Source organism: Taeniopygia guttata, chromosome 3 (genome assembly GCF_048771995.1).
Source record: "Taeniopygia guttata chromosome 3, bTaeGut7.mat, whole genome shotgun sequence".
NCBI lineage: Eukaryota > Metazoa > Chordata > Aves > Passeriformes > Estrildidae > Taeniopygia > Taeniopygia guttata.
In genome coordinates this window covers 99,933,046-99,953,363 of record NC_133027.1, presented here as the reverse complement: position 1 = coordinate 99,953,363, position 20,318 = coordinate 99,933,046, and the positions used below count along the sequence as shown (strand labels likewise).

General features: G+C 37.7%; 1 protein-coding gene across 1 annotated transcript in view; it reads right to left on the bottom strand.

Annotated features, from left to right (window-relative positions):
* Positions 1 to 20,318, bottom strand: part of THADA (THADA armadillo repeat containing) — a 506,671-nt gene that overhangs the window by 463,594 nt on the left and 22,759 nt on the right. The window contains exons 23-26 of the mRNA XM_030269014.4: positions 13,336 to 13,468; positions 10,569 to 10,682; positions 9,340 to 9,462; positions 8,619 to 8,710 (exon numbers count right to left, since the gene is read on the bottom strand). Coding sequence (XP_030124874.4) covers positions 8,619 to 8,710; positions 9,340 to 9,462; positions 10,569 to 10,682; positions 13,336 to 13,468 — 462 coding nt within the window. The remainder of the gene's footprint in view (positions 1 to 8,618; positions 8,711 to 9,339; positions 9,463 to 10,568; positions 10,683 to 13,335; positions 13,469 to 20,318) is intronic.

The following is a 20,318-nucleotide window of genomic DNA, read 5'->3' as shown; positions in this document are numbered from 1 at the left end:
CCTTAGAAGGCAAAATGGCCATGTAATTTTGTGGGAGGCCACAATGAAGCCTGGAAAAAACAACTGTAAAAAAAAAATGGTGTAATGCATTGGCTAATAAGCCCAAGAGCAAGGATACAAAAGATTATTGCATACTTGTTTTTCTAGACCTAACATGATACAGGACACCTCCTCCGTGACAAAAAGGCACGATTTTTCTGTAAACTCATCAAATCAGTTGCAAAAAACAATTCAGATTTCATTTCTACCCCAAATGAAATGGAAAACACTGTGAAGGGGAAAGAAGCGCCATCATAAAGATGTGAGGTTTGGACCTTTAATAAAGATCTGGTGACTCTGTACCTTCAGTAAGTCTAACATTTGTTTTGTTAGTAATTAGAAAACACTTAGATCCCAGAACAGTAAGCAAAATAGTTTGAGTTCACTGACTTGAAAAAACATTCTTCTATGCTACACAGACCTAAAATAAATACTTGAAAGGAACTAAGACTATGCTGCTATATCTTGCTTCTCATTTTCCTTCAGACAGAAGTGCTAGAATAAACATTCATACCAGTTTATGCTGCTGTGTTTTTATGAGGTTAATAACTGAACTGTCAATCAAAACCTGTATAAATACAGCAGCTAAATACCTTCTGCTTTAGAGGCACTTTTATTTACAAGAGAGCTAGCCAAGATTTCTAAAGGACTGCATGGTCTGGTTTGCTTTGATCTCTCTTGTTTTGCTATTTATTGCACTCTTTGTGTGAACAGGTATGGAAAGAGCACCTGCATGAGCAAAAAAAAAAAAAAATCAGGAATAGTGTGACTTAAGAGGAATAATTATGCAACACACAGTTCAATAAAGTAACTTGAGAAAAGCACTTCTACAAGAGCACTTTTGCTGTGATGCTACATAGAGAAGTATGCATACAATGGGCTCACAATAAAAACAGGGGACCAGCACTTAAATCGCAGATACAACCGGGCACCTATATCAACACATTAATCACCACTCAACTTTGTTACACATAGAAAAATGTTACCTACATATATATGCATGTATTTAAAACTGTATCTAAAAATGAATTTATTTATTTTCATATAATTACTTTCAACAAACTTTTTTTTAGGACATTCAATTGTGCATATGAGTATATGTACATACAAATGTATGTACCTAATTTTACATATCCCAAAATTAGGATATATGCATATATATATATATATATTTAGAAAGCGTCCAAGAATTCTGTTCAACTAATCAGTTGAGCTAAATCAGTTCAACTACTGCCTATAACACTATTATCTTTAGTCTCCTACCACTAATTTGGCATTGTAAATTTCAGCTCCAATAATCCACAATTTCTCTCTGGCAGTATTCTGTGAGGAGTAGCTGCTTTTTACTTAGCACTGTGGAGTTAATGAATAAAAGATATGTATAATATGCATGGATCAAAACAGAGTAATTACTTCCATTCATACTAATTAAAACTTTTATCACTGCAACAGAAACTAAATTAGCTACTCATGTGACAAGTTTCCATTAATTTTTGTTTTATGGAATGCATTTTATTCACTTGGTAGAAACAAAATTAATATTATGGCCCTAATTTATTTAAAACATATGAATGAACTGGAGTTAACCTGGGCAAGCATATATATTTTAAGGATGTTTCACTTTGGGTAAACTTTCATTCAGGTCATTTTACCACGTTCATGTCTCTATTTTCTGGTGCTGACTTAAGGCAGGATGTTATGAAGATACTCCCTGTCTAGAAGAGCAGAGATACACATTTTCACAGCAATGATTTAACTGTGTTTTAGGCCCCAGAAATGTGACTGGGATTTATGTGGGTTATTGCTTTTCTGACTCTGTATAGACAAGATAAGATCTTGAAGTAAAAATGGTTCTGTAGATTTTAGGTATTTTATCAAAAAAAGAAAGACAAACACTGTGTTCCTAAAACCAGCAGAAATCATACAGACAGAGTATCTTCAGCCTCGAGAAAAAAAGTCCCTATTTTCTGCTACAGGGGATTTCAGAGTTTTAGTTTAGACCTGCAAAACAGAGTAATTAAGATGGTAACAGAGGGAAACAGATTAGTTTAGGAGCTTGTTTTCAATTTCTTTCCGTTTCTGCACAAAACTTTCATAAATTTTACCTTAAGCTTACAAGTTAATAGCACCTCATCATCATTATTCTTGTTATAAAGGCACTTAGGGATCCTGTTCAAAATAATGTTTAAACAAGCATATTGTTATTGAACTATTAATCAGCAAAAGCCGTAACGGTTATCTGAGTCAGCCTGAACTTTTGCATGTTTTCTTGAGACAGTTCTAAGATTAAGTCTTCTAAATCTGTCAAAGTCAATTAAAAAAGAGAGACAGAGTACTAAAAACAAAAAGTTGAACAAAATAAATGCGGCCTATTTTTGGCAGACAGAAGGGCAAGGGGTTTTTTTCCTTAACAAAAACAACCCCCTCACAAGGCAATGTACTGCAACAAATCCTTAGTAACTACTTTGAAAGCATTCACCAGAACGAGTGAGGTGGCACACAGGAATCAGGCTGCAAAAGGTGATACAGAAGGAGCCAAAGGAAAAGCACCAGAGGCACTGAAATGGCACAGTCACCTCACAAAACCTCCCTGTCAGTACACAGTATTTCAACTGAAGAGCTGCAACAGGCCAACACTACCAGAGAAAATCCGCTAGGGAATCACCAACGAGATCCAAGATAAGCAATCCCAAGCCCTGCCCAGCACACAGGCCAAGAGGCACAGAGCTCAGCGAGGCCCTTCTGTGAATGGAGCCGTACGTGCACATCCCTGCATCCCTGCTGGAGCCGGCAGCAGAGGCTCAGCACTCCTGGAGCCACAGCCTGGGCCACCATCCCTCACACGGAGCTGCACCTCAGCTGGCACACAGGGATTCTGCCACTGGTGTGTCTCCAAGTCAGCACCGAGCGTTTAAGGTTGGACTCAAGGTGAGCATCCCCTCCAGGGCACTCACCTGAGAGCTATCCCATTTTACCACACAGCCTGACCACGTTAGTACCACTGAAGTTTCTTTGGTTTACCCCAAAAAAGAACTGGCCACCCCTCTGCAGGCAACCCTGACCCATCCCAGAAGTCCTACAGAGCTTAGTATCATCCACTGAAAATGTCTAATAAGCTTGCTATTAAGGTTGACAAAACATCTTTGATGTCAGACAGACTTTCCAGGTGCTAAGTCAGAAATACTGTGTTTGCCTGCCAGGAGTGGGATCTGTAACAGGAATCGTGTACATACGATGTAGTCTATGTATTTGAAGCTACAACTCAAAAGGAGCTTAGAGAAAAGGAAGACAATATCAGATTCATCTAATTTAGGGATAATGTTATGAAAATAGAGGTTTGCAGGAGAACATTCACTTTTTAGTGTTTCCCTCTAACTTTTCACAGAGTTAAATGTGATTCTTTATGGTATTAAAAACCTTAATGTTAAAGAAAAAGCATATAATTTGTAAGAAAAAATAGACCAACTTAAGTGTTTTTAGAAGTTAATTTGATTTCACTCATTGACCTTCAAGTGTGCAAAGCAAGACTTACTGAGAAGTGCTGAACACTTAACTTTTAATAAAAACAACAAAAGCAGAGGGCAGTCATGCATGCTGACTGCTCATGGCCAGCAGGGCATCTTCATAACCTGTTAACATCTACATAGTTTTCATCTTACTGTAATTAAAAACATAAGTTTCCCCCTTCCAGAGTTTGAAGTCATTAACATCTATTGACAGCTATAAATGACAGCTATAAAGACAACGTAGATGGCAAGAAAAGTCTTCTTTCTTTACAAATAGATCTAAACCAACCCTGCAAACATGGCAACACTCATACTCAAATTTCAGGCATTGTGAGTATTAACTCCACAGAAAATCTGTGTTGACAACAAAGAATTTTCTTGCATATGCATTATCCCTTCACTACATTATAAATACAGAGGAGCTTCCCTCCTCCCAGAATGCAAATATATACATCAGTTATGAAACATAAAAATCATCAGGTTGCACAGTACCATCTCAGCCTTACTTAAAATCCTGTTTTTTAATTAAAGAATTGAAGCTTTCCTTCTTGAAACCTTCTCCACCAAGGTGAGAAGCAGAGGGAACTCTCCCACTTCCCACTCTTTCTTTCAATGCCAGCCTATACCTGAGGCCATTGGTCACTCTTCCTTAGGACTCTGCAACATTTGCATTCCAAATCAAAAAATTCCATTTTCAGATAAACCAAAATGATCCTTTATTATTACCATAAAGACTGAAGCTTGTTCTAAGTCAAATGGTAAATTGCCTCAAAGGCAATTCCTGATCATGCTTAACCTTTGGGATTTTATCCCTTGGGATTTGGGCTAGGCAGGATTATTAAAAAAAAAAAAAAGCCTGAAATACCAAAAATTTTATAAGAAGAGTCTCATCAAATATCTGATGGCAAGTGTCTTGTTCACTAACAAGCAGTAACAGCTTTAATTAGCATTGCACTACAGATCAAAAAGGTATCTGACATATACATATATATATATGGAAGTACCACTATTATTACTGCTACTCTTTTGGAAAGAAAATAATTCCTCTATGATGAGAAATTTAATTGCATTCCAAAATTAATTTCAATTAAGTGGACATAGAAGTTGCTTTCATTTTGAATTTCACATCTGCATTAACTATCATAATATACATATAGCTTCATATCAAGACATTCCAATTTTTATGTGACACTGGAAACTATGATCAACCACAGCAAAAATCTATTTTAGATGATTTGTAATCTGTAGCAACACTAAGATGAAAAAGAAACCACCGCGAAAGAAACGAAAGAAACGGAACTATGAAGCACACAATACATTCCAGCTCCTTTGAAAGTGCATGGAATGAACAAATCTACATTGCAAATTGACTGCACACAAAAAAGAGAAGTGGCTATTTAACAAAAAACATCATTGGCCTACAGAACTCATTGCTGTCCAAAGTCCTATTCAATCAATTCACACTAAGCCAAGCACATTACTCGGGTCTTTAATGTGCCCCTCAGGGTGGTGCCTCCAAGAGAGCTGCAGAGGAACTTTCTACATGGGTGTGTAAGGGATAGGACAAAAGAGAATGGCTTCAAATTGACAGAGGGCAGGATTAGATCAGCTATTAGGAAGAAACTCTTCACTGTGAAGCATTGGAACAGGCTGCCTAGAGAATTTATGGATGTCCTGTTCCTCAAAGTGCTCAAGGCCAGGTTGGATAGGGCTTGGAGCAATCTGGTCTAGTGGAAGGTGTCCTTTTCCAGGGCAGGGGCCTTGGAACCAGCTGTTCTTACAGCTCTCTTCCAATTGATGTCATTCTGTGATGCCAGAGCAGCCAGGAGGATGTGCCTGGAAGCTGGGAGCCTCTCCTGAGTCACTGCCTGGGTGGAGGGCAGATTCCAGGGCCCAGTTCAAGTGCTGAACAGCAGTGGGGCTGGGGGATTAGCTCACAGCTAATCCCACCATAGCCAGGCAAGTTAGGATGCAGGCACAGCAAGGAGTATTTTCTCTAAAGCACACCATGATGTATCTGTGCAGAACACACTCTCTGTAACCAAATATCAATAGGCACAATGCAAAGATTTCTTTCCAACCTTCCTCAGTACTTTGAATTTATGTGGCTAGAATTTCACTCCAAGTCCTGTACATTTTAAGTTATCATTTTAAGAACATTGTATTGCCAAATCAAGTATATAAAATCTAAACTAAACCCTCTACAAGGAAGTGCTAACTGGGCCATTTTACAAATGTAAATTCTCTGAAATTCAGAACATCATTTAGCCAACACACACATACACCTACACACAGAAGCATTAAAAGTTTTGACAGTCTTTCTGAGAAAGAGAAAAGCCAGAGAAGAGTTCTAACTTTATTTTCACTAGAAGAAAAAGCTCAATATCGATAGTTGCTTGGACCACTGAAAAGAGCCTTCACACATCTCCTCTCTACTTGCAAGACTGCACACAGCTGTTATTTTTTCACTATTAATTTTCCAACTCATCTTCTTTTTCATCCATGCTAGAATTAAAAGGAGGCATCAATACTTCATGTTCCAGCAAAGCTTCCTTCTGAAAGTCTACACAAACCACCCCAATTCTATCAGTATTATAGGAACTCTTCTTGAGAAACCAGTCAGCAGGCCCATCTTTAAGAGAGATGCCCAGAACAGCCCAGTAATAACCTAACTCCCTGCTGACACAAAAGTGACAGATTTAACCTCCTAATCTAAAATCAGGTAAACTGGAAACCTAGGCAGGGTCCTAAAGGGAGAGTTGGTCTCTGGACATTCTGTCCCTCAGTGTAAACAGAACATCCTCAACAGAACAAGCAGTCTAAACCCAGGTGACATTCATAAAAGCTCCTATAGATCCAAGTTGCTAAAGTGCTTTGGAAGCAGGGAAAACAATACTTGGTTTTAATACCAAGTATTAATACATGAATTTAACACATGTATTTAATACATGAATTCTGTTTGAGCAAAACACTCCTTGAGTTTAAAGTTCCCGAAGAGAAGCCCAAACAGCTGCACCCAGGGATGAGGCTGCAGGGAGCTGTGCAGTAATGGTGACACCTCGTGGTGCCAAACCACAGAAACACAAAACTCCCTCTTCCTAAACACAGCCCACCTTATACCCACCAGTGGGGTTCTCCTGCAGACACAGGAGCTACAAATCAAATCTCTGCCTGTTTTCACACCTCCTGTATCTCACAGACCTGTCTTTAGAAGTGTCTTCCTAATCCCTGTGTCACAGTTTTGACAAGCACACATGGAAAGCAGCAGAAGTATTTTCATGCAATGTTTAATGCACAACTGCTAAATGAACAGATGAAGAAAATAAAGCCAGCCCAGCTTTAATATCTTTTGGCTAGAATGACTAAAGAAATTATTGTAAATAAAGTTTCAGGGAAGCAATTCAACAGGGCCAGTTACATAAAAATTAACATTGTCATTAATAGATTTAATTCAGTTACAAAAAAGATTCCTTTCCCTCATTCTGGTATCTCTCCACTCCAACAGATACTCAATGCATTACCTTCTGCAGCTTCACAAACAGAAATCTCAGATTTCACAGATCATCACACTGAAGCATTTGAGAAGTCACTTTGCCTCCCCACTGCAGAAGTTAGTGACAAGTTTTTCCCAAAGATACAGCTTTTAAAAAGCAGGGTGTCTACCTCTTTCAGTAAGTGTTCAATACAAAAATTAAAGAAAAAAAAACTAAACAACTTTAAATGCTGTTATAAAACCAAAGTAGGAAGGCAAGAAGTGAAAAGCAGTTTTTATTGCTCTGCTTGGGCTTCAGGAGGGTTACAGGAGTGAATTTAGAAGTGACTTGGGTATGTGACAAAACAAGAATAATTTCATGCAGTAGAGCAGCTAACATTTCAAATTGTTTTGGGGAAAGACTATTTCCTAAGGGAAACCTCCTTCCAGTTTCCCACCTGTATTTCTTGCTCATGTTCATACATGCACAGTAACTAAGTTTTTCAAGTGACACCTGTAATCAACTATTTCATACAGCTAAAATGGCATCTATGTAGCACCTAAAAGATGACAGACCAGTATCATCCCAAGACATTTAGTTTTTCAAAATATGCATGAAAAATTTATTAGTTACACAGATCACCAGTAAGGAACCACTATAAAAAAGGTGGAATTTCTGAAGGCAAATTTTAACAATTGCCTTCTTTCAGAAACTGCATGCCTTGCCTGTGATGTGAAAATCCATTAGGAATTTCTGAAATGGTTACCATAATATCCATACCGTGACCACTCTATGGCCCCACGGGTTTACCCAGGAATATTTTTTAATGAGTTTATTCTACATCCAGGGTTATTTTCACATCCCTCCTAGAGCAGAAACCTCAGTTTCTGCACAGGGCATGGATATGCTTCGTTTGCTGAAAAAGCTAAAGGAAGAGGCCCAAAGAAAACACAGGGGTCCTTGTGCAGTAACTGGAGGGTGCAAAGAAACTGGAATGCTAAGGACTGGGGAGTTTTAAAGAGTCAGAGGAGAACTGTTTTCACATGAAGTGAAATAGTAAGGAATTTGAAGCAGGACTACAAACTCCAAGGCTAGGATCCCTTGAAAGAGAAATGGCTCTGCAAGCTGCAATTTTTAGAGCTTGGAGGAAAGAGATATGATGGTGTTCTAGAGCAGGAAGACTAAAGGGGAAAATTAAATAAGTAGGGGTGAAATTAACTCCAGGCCTGCTCTAGAAGGAAATGAACATATGTGTAACCACTGTACCTCTTCTCTTTCACCCCCTTTCTCTTTGCCCTTAAGAGCAATAGGTCTGTTTTGTGATCATGAGAGCCTCTGGCTTTTGGACGAGCCACTGGTAGCAAAACCTCCCAACAACATTCCACTCCTGTGAAATTGCACCTGAGTACAAATTAACTCTGTGTTTACAACAGATATTTTTGGCCTTATCACTTACTTCTTGGCAGTATGGTTTAAGCAGAGCTAGATGTTCTTGTAACATCGTGATTTAAATATATCCATAAAGTAAGGAACATTTTCAAATTGCTGTTGGCTAAGGTCATGTTTTGCAAACTTCTAACTTCTATGAAATGAAGCTTACCTATTTTTCTTAGAATTTTCATCTTTCCCTCTTTTAACTCCAAAAATTCTTGTGATCAGAGCACTAAAAAGAAGTGTAGATGAATTTCGTACCTAGAGGAAAAATAAGAACTATGCTTGAAAAATCCCTTTGAAATGTATGATTTTTTTTTAAATACAGCCATTAATGTACAGACAAAAAGAACAACACCTGCGTGAAAAGCATGCTACAGGTCAGCACATGGAAACTATGAATTCAGAGCATCCTTCCAATGAAGATGGTACTACTAGAAAGTTCAGGTTCTTTGGAGATCTCTATTATAAGGAATACATCTATATTTTTAGTGATTCAAAGCATTCACCTTAAGCACAGCAGATCATGAAGCATTCTACCTGAACATGGGATCTTTTAATTCAAGAGCAAAGTAACCGGCAGAATGAATGCAAATACACTTCTTACTAGCCAAGTGCACTGACTCAAAATTTAACAGCCAGAGGGACTTTAACCTATAAGGCAATCTTTGTCCCTACTTTTTCTGGATGTCAGCAGTTCACATTAAGAAAAATAAAACAAAACCAAAATTATTACTTTTTTGCAGGTCTACATTATTTTTTACTGCACCTTAAAATATTACATTCCAGAAATTGTGGCAGGGCCATTTATAAACATGACCAAAGCTTCAATGAACAGGACCACTCTATATCCTGTTAAACTAGAGAAGCAAAACGAAGAATTAACTTACTGCCCAGACAGGTGACATAAACCCTAGAACTGATGCTTTTATTCCATCTGCAACATAAGGCATGATGTTTTCACCTAAACGTGTATCCCTATACAGTGCCCGGAGGATATTTAAAGCATGAACCTGTAGTGGGAAAGGAAATATATGAAAAATATAAATTAATTAGTAAATATCTTAAATTTCATTTATGTAATTACAACAGTGAACATGAAAAGCAAAAATAATCTATATACACATTTACAGCACTTTATTTCCATATTAAATACATGAAATACTGCTGCTTAAAAATGCATTAAATTAGTGCTGCAGTAAACAATATTAATAGCAGTTACAGTTTAAAAACATATTCCTCTAACAACTATAGTCCAGGCATTGCAAGTGAAGGCCAACATTCTTTCATCCTTAGCTTATCATGGCTGTAAAAATAACTTTTGAAGTTCAGAATCATCTTTTCCAACATTCTTGACACGCTGCAGATACTGTGAGAAAAAATAAACTACAGCTCATAGGATGGTAATATTAAGCTAAAACTGACAGCCAGGCTTGCTCTACACCATGTGGAGCATTTTCTAATATTTCTCTACCCTCTGTAAGGGAAGGTGGTAATACATGTAGCTTCACAGACTTTGACAAGGCTACATAAATTCATACCAGCAGAAAATCTGGCAGAGTGATTAGGACATCCTTCTGTGTACTGGGAACAAATTATGGCTTGCACTTACAAACAGACAGAAAGTAAATTATAACATTTTGCAGATAAAGGTCATGCCTTTAAAATAAGTATTTTTTAGTATTCCAAATGTATGTACTTATATTTTAGAAGTTACTAAGTATGACTAAAGTCAGTTTTCATATAGTGTTTTACTATGATTCACGCATAAATAACTCATTTATTTACTTTAAATGTAAGCAAGGCTTGCTTGTTCATTTACAAACTTGTAAAAAGGAAGTTACTTATCTATCTGTTTAGAAATATACTCTAGGCAGTAAATTGCTCATATGAGACTTCATTTGCTGTACTAGAAAAACCTATGGAATTATGCCCAATCCATTTTTTAGTATGTTTTACAGTAACTTTGTAACCTCTACACATGCAAACACATTTTAAAATGTAGCTATAGGTAGGAAGAACAGAACACCCTCATTAAAAACACACATTCTCCTTAACTGTTTGAAATAGCATAAACACACTTTTGACATTTGCCTTGTGATGAGAGGCTGAATTTTACCTGTGGAATTACACTTAAAGATTCATTCAAAGGTGCAGCCAGAGATATCAATTCTTTCATTGCCATTTTCAGCAAATCTGTTTTGCCCTTCTTTGGTTCTGATGCCAACAAAGCCTATAGAAAAGAGGAAAAAAATAAAAAATCTGATGTTTCTAGCCATTTTTTAATACTACCAGTTCTGCTCTCATTCCTGCATTTACCATTCCACAGCCTAGCTTCTGACCATACAGAATGACTAAGAAAAATTCGCAAAAAATGAAGTTACGGTTCACCTCAGCCTTGTTCAAAGCTCGTCAGTATAAAAATCACAGCATTTTGGTCAGCAAAAGCATCTGCTATGCTACACATACTTACATTTCCTAGTACTGATATTTTTAAGGTTAGTAACACCTTTTTGAGATGACAAGGGCTGGCCAAATAATAAATTTGGTTGGCAACACAGGATAAAACAAGAAGCACATTTTTGAAATAAGGGGAAAGATGCATCCATCTATATCAGTGGATAGGATATCTAGCTGAGATAAAAATACTCTAAATTACTTCTCTAAAATGCAGGACTAAATTTAGAACAGTCTTTCTCTCTTTATCTAGTAGCTCTTGTTGAATTTTTCCAAGTTAGGACAAATGAATCATCATAAATCATTTATTACCAATAAAAGATTATTATCCATTTGTGCTTTGGGGCCTAGAGTCTGTTCAGCATCAGTAAGAACCAAATGAATTACAGAATTTAGGCAGAAACCCCAGAGTAGTTTCTGTCAGTTTATCAATATATTTAATGATAGGAGAAACAGAGGGCAGGTGGGGAAGAAAAAGTAGTTCATGAAGTATAAAAGACAAGAGAATGACATGAAGACTAAAAGTTTGTCATGTAAAAGCTGAAAATCGTGTTTTCCCACCCACCAACTGGAGCTGCACCTTTGCGCTACTCAGTAATAACATTCCTATTTTAAAGAGGTCATGGAATGGTTACAACCTCAAAAATTACATATTCTCATTAAAATAGATGTATTTTAGGTTAACAAGAACACAGCACAGGATGTAAATAGCAAAGAGACCACACTGCAGTAATAAAACAACCTTCTTTTACTACTGTTAGGATACACAGTACAGCTTATATTTTTATTATCCAAATGCCACATGGCATTGAAGGTTCAACTCATTTTACTGAGTCTATGGACACATTCAAAACCACTTCCAAAGAACACTACCACCTCTCTTTACGATAAAATTTACAATATGAAAATAGTTTATTTCAGACTAATCCACATGTTAATTGACTAAACTTTGTACTCTTCCAGAGCTGTGAAAAAAGAAGCCTCTGGCCTATTTATCCACAGAGTTGAGGCACAGTGCAAGCTTTGCCTTATGGAATCAGTAGGCTGACTGCAGACTACACACGCAGTGGGATATCTGTGGGTCCACCTAGTCCTTACAGTAACCTTTTACATAAAACACTGATTCAAATATGCTTTTTTTCCCCCCACATTGTCAAGATTAAAACTAGATAATATACACCAGATTCAAACGGTGTGGTGTGAGTGGGGAAACCAGAAAACACGAAATCACCAAATTTCTTCTGCTGATAACTTACTCTTAAAAGTGAAAAAGATATTTAACTGCTGAAACTAAACAGGAAAAAACCAGTGCCCTACTTCTGATCTCTGCTGCCTTGCACACACATCTAGCAAAGCCAGGAGCAGCCTGTGACTGACATAAGAGGTCAGACAGAAGCTGGCTGCCTCAACTTTCTCAGGGCAAACTCAGAGTGGAAAACAAGCAAGATGAATTATTCTGGCAGGGAGAGCTTGCTCCCAGCAGTCCCTCAGATCCCTGGAACGTGCCTGAGACTGTACTTCAGAGAGTGGACAAAGTTACAAACCATATTGTTACTCTTGGACTCCTGTCTTAGAAAACTGGTTGAACATCAAGATTATGGAGGTTAATTTAGGGGAAAGCAAATATGGCTGCTTTAAGGAACAAAGGAATGAAAATAGGTACAGTATTAAGAATCTGCAAAACCAACTCTGCAGTGACTGACCCCACAAGGATGTAGATGAGCTGCTGCATACTAATGTGGGATACTCAGCAAGAGGTGACACTTCACACAGAGAAAAACACTGCCATCCTGCCATCAGTCCTGAGCTTGGCTGAAGTCAGAGAGGCTGGGATTAATGGAGCTGAAGGTAACACAGGGAGTGGGAAGAATGTGAGAGCATGGCCCCACGTTCACAGATAGAAGTCTTCAGTAATGTACACCTTCATTGCACTTAAAACTGCCAGTCAACACCAGTCAGTGTGACACTATTACTTGTGCCTTATTGCTGTTGAGTGGCCTTCCCAAGTTCTTTGCAGTATTTAATAGGCCACCATTTTACAATTCTGTGAAGGTCTGTTCATATTCTACCAACCTCCCGCTTTGCACTGAAGTAGCACGTCGTTAACAAAGCCTTACTTAATCTGTGAATTAATCTATGAATTTGCCAGAATTATTACAGTTGTAACACAAAGCCTAAACACAGTCTTTAGAAATCTACCACAAGACAAAATTCTCAAAGAGTCAACAGAACTGAGGTGCCAAATATTGTTCAGTTAAAAACAGCTTCTTGACTGTACAAAGGCAATCAAAGTCTGTATAAAAAACCAAACAACTGTTTGATCAAAAGGGGTTGAAGTGGGAAAAATAAATATGCAATTTCTTTTTTTTTTTTTTAATGCCCTTTCTGGAAAATACATTTTCATCAGAGGCAGTGACATTAGTTGGTACCTGTATGTAGAATGGAATTCCTGCACTCCGCCTGGTTGCACACAGTGTGGAAGAAGGATCACAAGATCTGATTTCTTCTAACACACAGCTTAGCCAGTGTTCTGGCATCTTGTGCAGACTCTCGCTGTTACATCTACATCAAACAGATACATAAGAAATTTAGAAACAAGTGAATAAAACAAGGACAAAGTCAAAGAAAGCATTTAGCAACCTTAAGAAATATTTCTTACAGTATGTTAACATCTCCAAGCACAGACACAGATTTTTATTATGAAATCAGATAAATTTTAAACAAAATTGTAACTTTTTCAAGTGTTGGTACAAGTAATATTAACCCTACTTATTAAGTGCCACTAGCAAAATATATTTAACTGAGCAGAAAACAAGACTCTGTGCTTTGCTGCAACAATTCTCTTCTGCCAAAAATTATTACCATGTTCTGGAGAAACAAGACAAGGACATATGCCCATCAGCCACTGTGTAGGAAGTGACACTTCACAAATTCATATCTTCGTTGCCACACAGCAGCTGCTGTGTGCCCCTTCCACTAATATTGGTGTTTATAACCATACAAACTGAAACTGAAGCCCCTCAAAGTAAGTACATGTTATGTAAATAACCCTGCAAGCCTCAGAGCAATGGAAGGAATGAAAAACAAGACATAGTGCTCTTTTCAATACTAAGTCAGTGAAACTTTTCGCAAAGCATCTAAACTGCTCTCCTATCATCAAATACTCCTCCTCCGCAGTTATAAAACTCAGCATTGCCTGAAAGCAAACGACTTCCAAGGACACGGAAAAATTCAAGTCAATTTCAATTACTGGTGCTGTTCAGTTCAATAAAATGTACCACATTCAGTGTGCAGCATTAGCCCATTAATCTTATGTCAATGTTCCAAAAGGATCATTCATTGTTACAAAAAATTCCTATTAACAGGACATAGTTATTAAAACCTGTCACACTGGTTTGACATGTGATTCAGAGTAGAAGAAATAATTCAACACTATGGGCAATACAACTGCAATTATCTCAACCATGCAGGACTTGCCTTACCTAAAAATATAAACTATAATTAAATTCAAGATTAGGTAGTAAGACCTTAGGGTAAGACTAGAATCAAGTTTTCTATCTGGATGACTGAAATAAAGAATTTAAAAGCAAAGGTAAAAGGCAGCAGATACATGTATAAAAACCAAAATCTAATGGAAGCTCTGCATATATTCCTCCCTTCTTCATCTTCCTCTTATTAAAGCAAGAATTTATATTGGCTAAAAACCTGATCATGAACAAAAAATTAGGCTTTAATCTGCAGTGAAACACTCCTTTCCTTCTTTTAAAAAAACACCCAGAAAATTAGTAATGCAGAAACCTGAGGTCACAGTAGTGTCAGACAGGTCAGCAGAAAACACAGGATGCTCCTTACTCTCTAGTAATTCCTGCAGGATTTCCACATTTCCTACACTGCTGCCAGGCATTCTCCCCATTTTTTAAAGGCAGCACCTCTTCAGAAGGGCAGTCAGAATGCAAACCACCAGTCCAGAGCTCAAGAGAAGCAATGCTTGACAAGTGATTCCTCACTTCCTACCATGGCATAAAAGAAAGGCACTTTCTGTCCCAAGCCTATGGCAGAAGCAATTAGATTAACCTGGAAACTCACAATGAGTTCTCTTTCTTTTGCTGTTAAGTGTTTGTCCTTGCTTACTTACAGGATGCATTCTTTTGCTCACTTTTGGGTACAGAATGAGGATACGACTCTAGGATTGAGACCATACAAAAATTCTCACAGATCTCCTCCATGAGTCTCAGCAGTTAAGACACAACTTTGCCATTCTTTTCATCCAAATCAACACATTCTGCAAAATCTGCTCCTTCTGATCATGGAGACACCTGGTCTTACCTCCCTAGCTAAGCAAAATTTAAATGTCTCCATTCAATCACACAGAGAACAGTGCTCATCTCTCTTCAGATGCTATCCTAGTATTAACACGAACAGCCCATGAGAAATAACTACATCTGCTGGGGTGCAGAGGAGCACAAAGTAAAGCATTAAGGAAATATTCCAAAGTTGCTATGTAGCACACTGAATATTTTAGTCTTAAGTAAACTGAGGGATTTTTCTCCTCTCAGTATTAGTAGAAAGAGGAGAAGCATACTCAAGTCAAATAAACTTTAGACTCCCTTAAAGCCATATTGCTTTGATCTTGCCACAAGTAATTCTACCTTGTTCAGTCACCCACCAATGCACTTTTATTTATTAGAAGGTGAAAGAGTTACTGCTGTAGAGTTAGAAACATTAGAGACTATTGACTTTGCAATGGAGATGACTACTCCCTTCCATTTGGCAGCTCTGTCTCCCTGTGGTCTGGCAAGAAGAATATTGTCATAAGAAGCAGGTGACCCTAAATTTTAAGAATAACAAAGCTTTACAATAAAAAAATTAAAGCCTCAAGATCAAATGTAATTTTCCAGAATGAAATACTCATTATTTTTACCAGATCAAACAAAAATTGTTGATAATGAAAATATAACACAGTAAGTTGATACACAAATTACTTAAGATGCAGTACATTAAGTGTAATGCACAATTTTCTGTCTGTTCATCTCAGAGTTAAAACAATTTCATACATGCCCCAAACCCTTTCTGTGGTCAGTATCAATAAGTACAAAAGCTTGGCAATCCTAAGTTAAACTCCTCTCCCTACGTCACAGATCTCTATTTTCTCCTATCTAAAACAAATGGGGTGTTAACAGTGGGTCAATCTTGAATTTGGCCTTCCTGGATGCGAGTGCCTTGTGGCACAAACATCACATGACCAGAAGCATTTTTCTACACACATATATCCAGAATTCAGTGATTCCAATCACTGTAAGCAGTTCCTATCCAGGCAAAAAGCAGCTATCTTTTACCATTTTTTTCTCTCTCAACAGGTCTGCAGTATTATTCTTTTCCACGTAAGTAATGTGATTCCCATTTTTTACAGACAATACTGCCCCTGGTACTTCTGAGACCAGAATCTAACCTCAAAAACACATTACTATTTAAGTTATAAGTCTGCTTTTAAGAACAACTCTTCTGAAACTACTAAGTCCTTCCACTTGCATCCTCCTTTTCACAGCATTTACTCTATAGGAAACAAAATTTTCTAGATCATATAGGTGCATTGAGAAGGGTTTGAGGTTTCTCCATTGGAAAAGCAGAGCAGAAAGAACCTTGGGTGGCTTCAAAGTTTCAGACAGTATCATTACCTATATCTCTCACACCAAGCAGCAAAATAAATGGGAAGAAAAATATGAACAGTGTTAAAAATTAATACACCTTCAACCTGAGTGGTGCCTTAACATTGTATTTCATACTTCCTTATGTCATGTATTTCCTAATGCTACAAGCACCTCAATATATAAGAGCCATGCTTCTCCCCCACTTTCTTTCTCTCCCTTCAACACTCTTTCCCTTCACATCTGTGATTATACTTTTGCTAAGAAGAATTTACAGTTTTGGTAAGTTTCACTAGAAAGTCCATTAGTGGTATTTCCATTTTACAAGTCTTCCTAGCAGATCACAGCAGGCTAGGAAATCAGTGAATAACAGTCACTTCAGAGCAAAAAAATGAGATAGAAGCAGAGTTTACTGCAAAGAATTAGCATTTCCCAAAAGAAATATTACAGAAGATCAGACACTGACTAGGTACAGATAAGTAATTTTCACTGACATTGACTGATTAAACATTTTTGAAATAAAATCATGATTTTCATATTTTTTTAATAAATTACAACTTTCTAGAAAACTGTTATGAACCTAACTTACTGCAGCTCCTAAAACAGTGCTCACCACTATTTAAGTTCCAATCAAACACTTGAAAGTGTTCAAAATAAAGTATTCCTAAGCAAACACATTGCACAATATGACATTACTCTTCCCAAACCTTACTCTTACATTCTGCAACTTTAGTGAAGCAAAGCACTACCACCATAGCTAAGCAATGCCATTTCAGATTTCCAGAAATCTACCTGATCTCTTGGCAAAGAGATCACCGAGTAAAAGAAATGCAAAGCAGGCGAAATGTCACTTGGGACAGAAGAAATTGCTTGAGTAATAAGGATTACAGAAGATTCAAGTTTGAAACAGAATTTTGACTTTCCTGAGCCACCATGCTATCACAGACCAAATGAGCATTTTTTTAATTTCTCTAGGCCTTTGGCAGGAAATACTCTTTTTTAAAACATATTGCTTATTTCATTGATATGAATGTTGCTTGTTATGTAACTGTATGGGTTTTTTTTTGAAGGTGCAGCTGCAGTCAACATTAAGCAGGCATGACAAAGGGAGCACTACACTCCCAGAAGGAGTATCAACAGGGAAACAGAAGAATGGTAACTTGCATACTAGAGCAGACTCAGCAATTTACATCTGAATTTCAAGACAGATCAATTTCATCAGGTTTGGAAGAAATCTCTGCAGAGGAAATATTTTTCTTTTGCCACTATTTCAAACAGGTCTGAATACCATCATTCTGTCTAGAAAAAAAAGTCTGTTCTTGGTTCTTATAAGGACTGGTGCTTCAGGGTTGGACAGCTAAAAGCAAGCTCAGATAAAAGACACCGCAGCATAAAGTTTAAAAAAAGTGCTTGGCAATAAATAAGTGAAGGATTATGTTCAACTGGATGCCTGGGAAAAGGATCTGGCACAGTCCTAGTGACAGATTTTTCACAGTGCTTTACATAAAGAACAAATTCAATACGTAAAGAACAAATTCAAGTGTCAGGGATGCTTCTGCACATCTAGAGTTCAAGCCCGTTCAACAGGGTCTCATGCTAAGCTGTACATTACTCTAAGTCACCCCAGACAAAAGCTCTCTCCTCTGGCATTTGTGGCCACAGCAGCAAATTAATACAGATTAGGACACACATGCTTCAAGACTGCCCATAAGGCTCTCAGCTATGGAGAGAGGCAGGCCAGCTGAGATTCACTTGCAGAATGGAGCTGCAGCAGGGGACATGGAAATACTCCATGACAATCAACAGACCTGCAAGGCAGCTGTATTCACCAAGACTTAATTCGCCCCTTTTGGAGGAGAGTCTCAAAATATTCCTCATATCCCTGGAGTCCCAAATCAAAGAGTCATTTCCTGTTCTGGTATCAGTCTCCTTTCTCCTTTGTTTTAAATACAAATATAAGCTTTGAGACCTGTAGTTCCTGGAAAATATTGTCTTTCTTTGAAACAAATGTACTTCTACAGAGCTGCTATCCAGTTCTTATAAATCTTTTTTCCCAAAGGAACACTTGCTCTGCTTGAAATATCTTAACTTTAAAAATGCTAGGCAGTATGGATAACCAAAAGAATTGTAACAGACTACTGCTAATTCAGAAAAGGAAACTTCCTTAATTTTGGAGGGCTTTTTTTTGGATGATACATACATATCATTTAATGTTTGAATAATTTTCAGGCAAGTAGAGTTCTCTTGGGCTTGGCTCTTCATTTTTCAACCTGGCAGAAGTCTGCTGTTAAGTGGACTGAGCTCCATTGAATACAATGGCAGAAAGCAGAAGAGGCAACAAACACATCAGCAACTTTTCCAAAGTCTGAGTAGATTTTCTCTACTCTATTTGCCTCAGAAAATTTTAAGAGAAATTTTAAAACTGAAAATCAAAGAAAAATAGTGAGTCTGCTATAAACTGACTGTGTGTTTTATGTTTTCCATTATTCCCTGTTTTTTACTTTGCCTTTGCTACAAGAGAGTCCTGCATATTGACTGAGATCAGACCAGCAGGGCTGTACCTGCTTGGATTACCTCCTTATTCCTCCCAAATAGACTCAAAGGTCTGTTTGTTGGTTGGGGTTTTTTTGCCGTTTTTGGGTTTTTTTTAACTGTACTACTCTGATGGCCAGACTCTCCCTTCACATTGTCAGGAGAAAACTTACATCACCTTAGAACTTCCTGAACCAAGTTTTCATGGTATAGAAGAACACTCCAATGTTTAAACAAGTGTATATAAAATATATGGACAGGCAAGAAGATAAGCAGTAAGTTGCTTTTTTTTTTTTTCTCTTTGAGCAAACAACCAAGTGTAAAGCAAGGTTGTGGGAGTGCTCAACAAACTCCTCAAGCCAATCTGAAATCCCTCAGATTGCTATCACCTGAAAGAAAATCACGTACCTTGGAGAGAGCGATCAGCAAGAGAATCATGGCATGCAGCCTAACATCCCACTGGCACACAGAATCAACACCACCACGTGTTAAATACCTTACTGTAGCAGTGCTGGCACATAGATGCAGCAGCCTCACCCAGCATCCTGTAGCACAGACCAAGCCTCAGCTCTGTTGGGAAGATTTTCTGAGGGGACACCCCATGGTCCTGATCAGCCAGCAGTCTGTACTAAAAGCACCAAACTGTTTCCATTATGAAATAAAGAAGAAAGAGATCTGTACTTCAAACTGGCTGATATGGGGCAAAAGGGGAACATGGCATACTTAACCTAGCATTGGTGTGAAAAACAGGTACTTCAATTTGAAAATCTGACTGGTCTTTCATATTAAAAAAACCCAGCAACAAAAAAACCCACCAGACTCTACCTAGTCAGTAGAAATTTTAATTTGTCTTATTAAAGCATGGATGGGATATAAACTGTATACCACAAAGAAATATAACTACTGATTTCAAGTGCTGGATAAGCATGTAATGGAAATTCCAGTGATCTTGCCCAGACCTCAGGATAATTCTGTTCATTTAGTTCTTCTAGGAAACTATAAAGTTACAAAGGGAAAGAAAAAAGCCAGAGTGCGTATCACACCCTGTGATGCACTGTCAGGTAGTCTTCCAAATGTCACAATAACCAACTCCATGACAGGTAACAGAAGTTTCCAAGAAAATGTCCTGGCTAAAACAAAAAGTCTGGCGTACGCTTTCATAAAAGACCAGAAAAGGGGAGCGAGATGGAAGAACTCTACACTCCTACTTTTCCCAAGAGTTTTTAAGAGCTGTT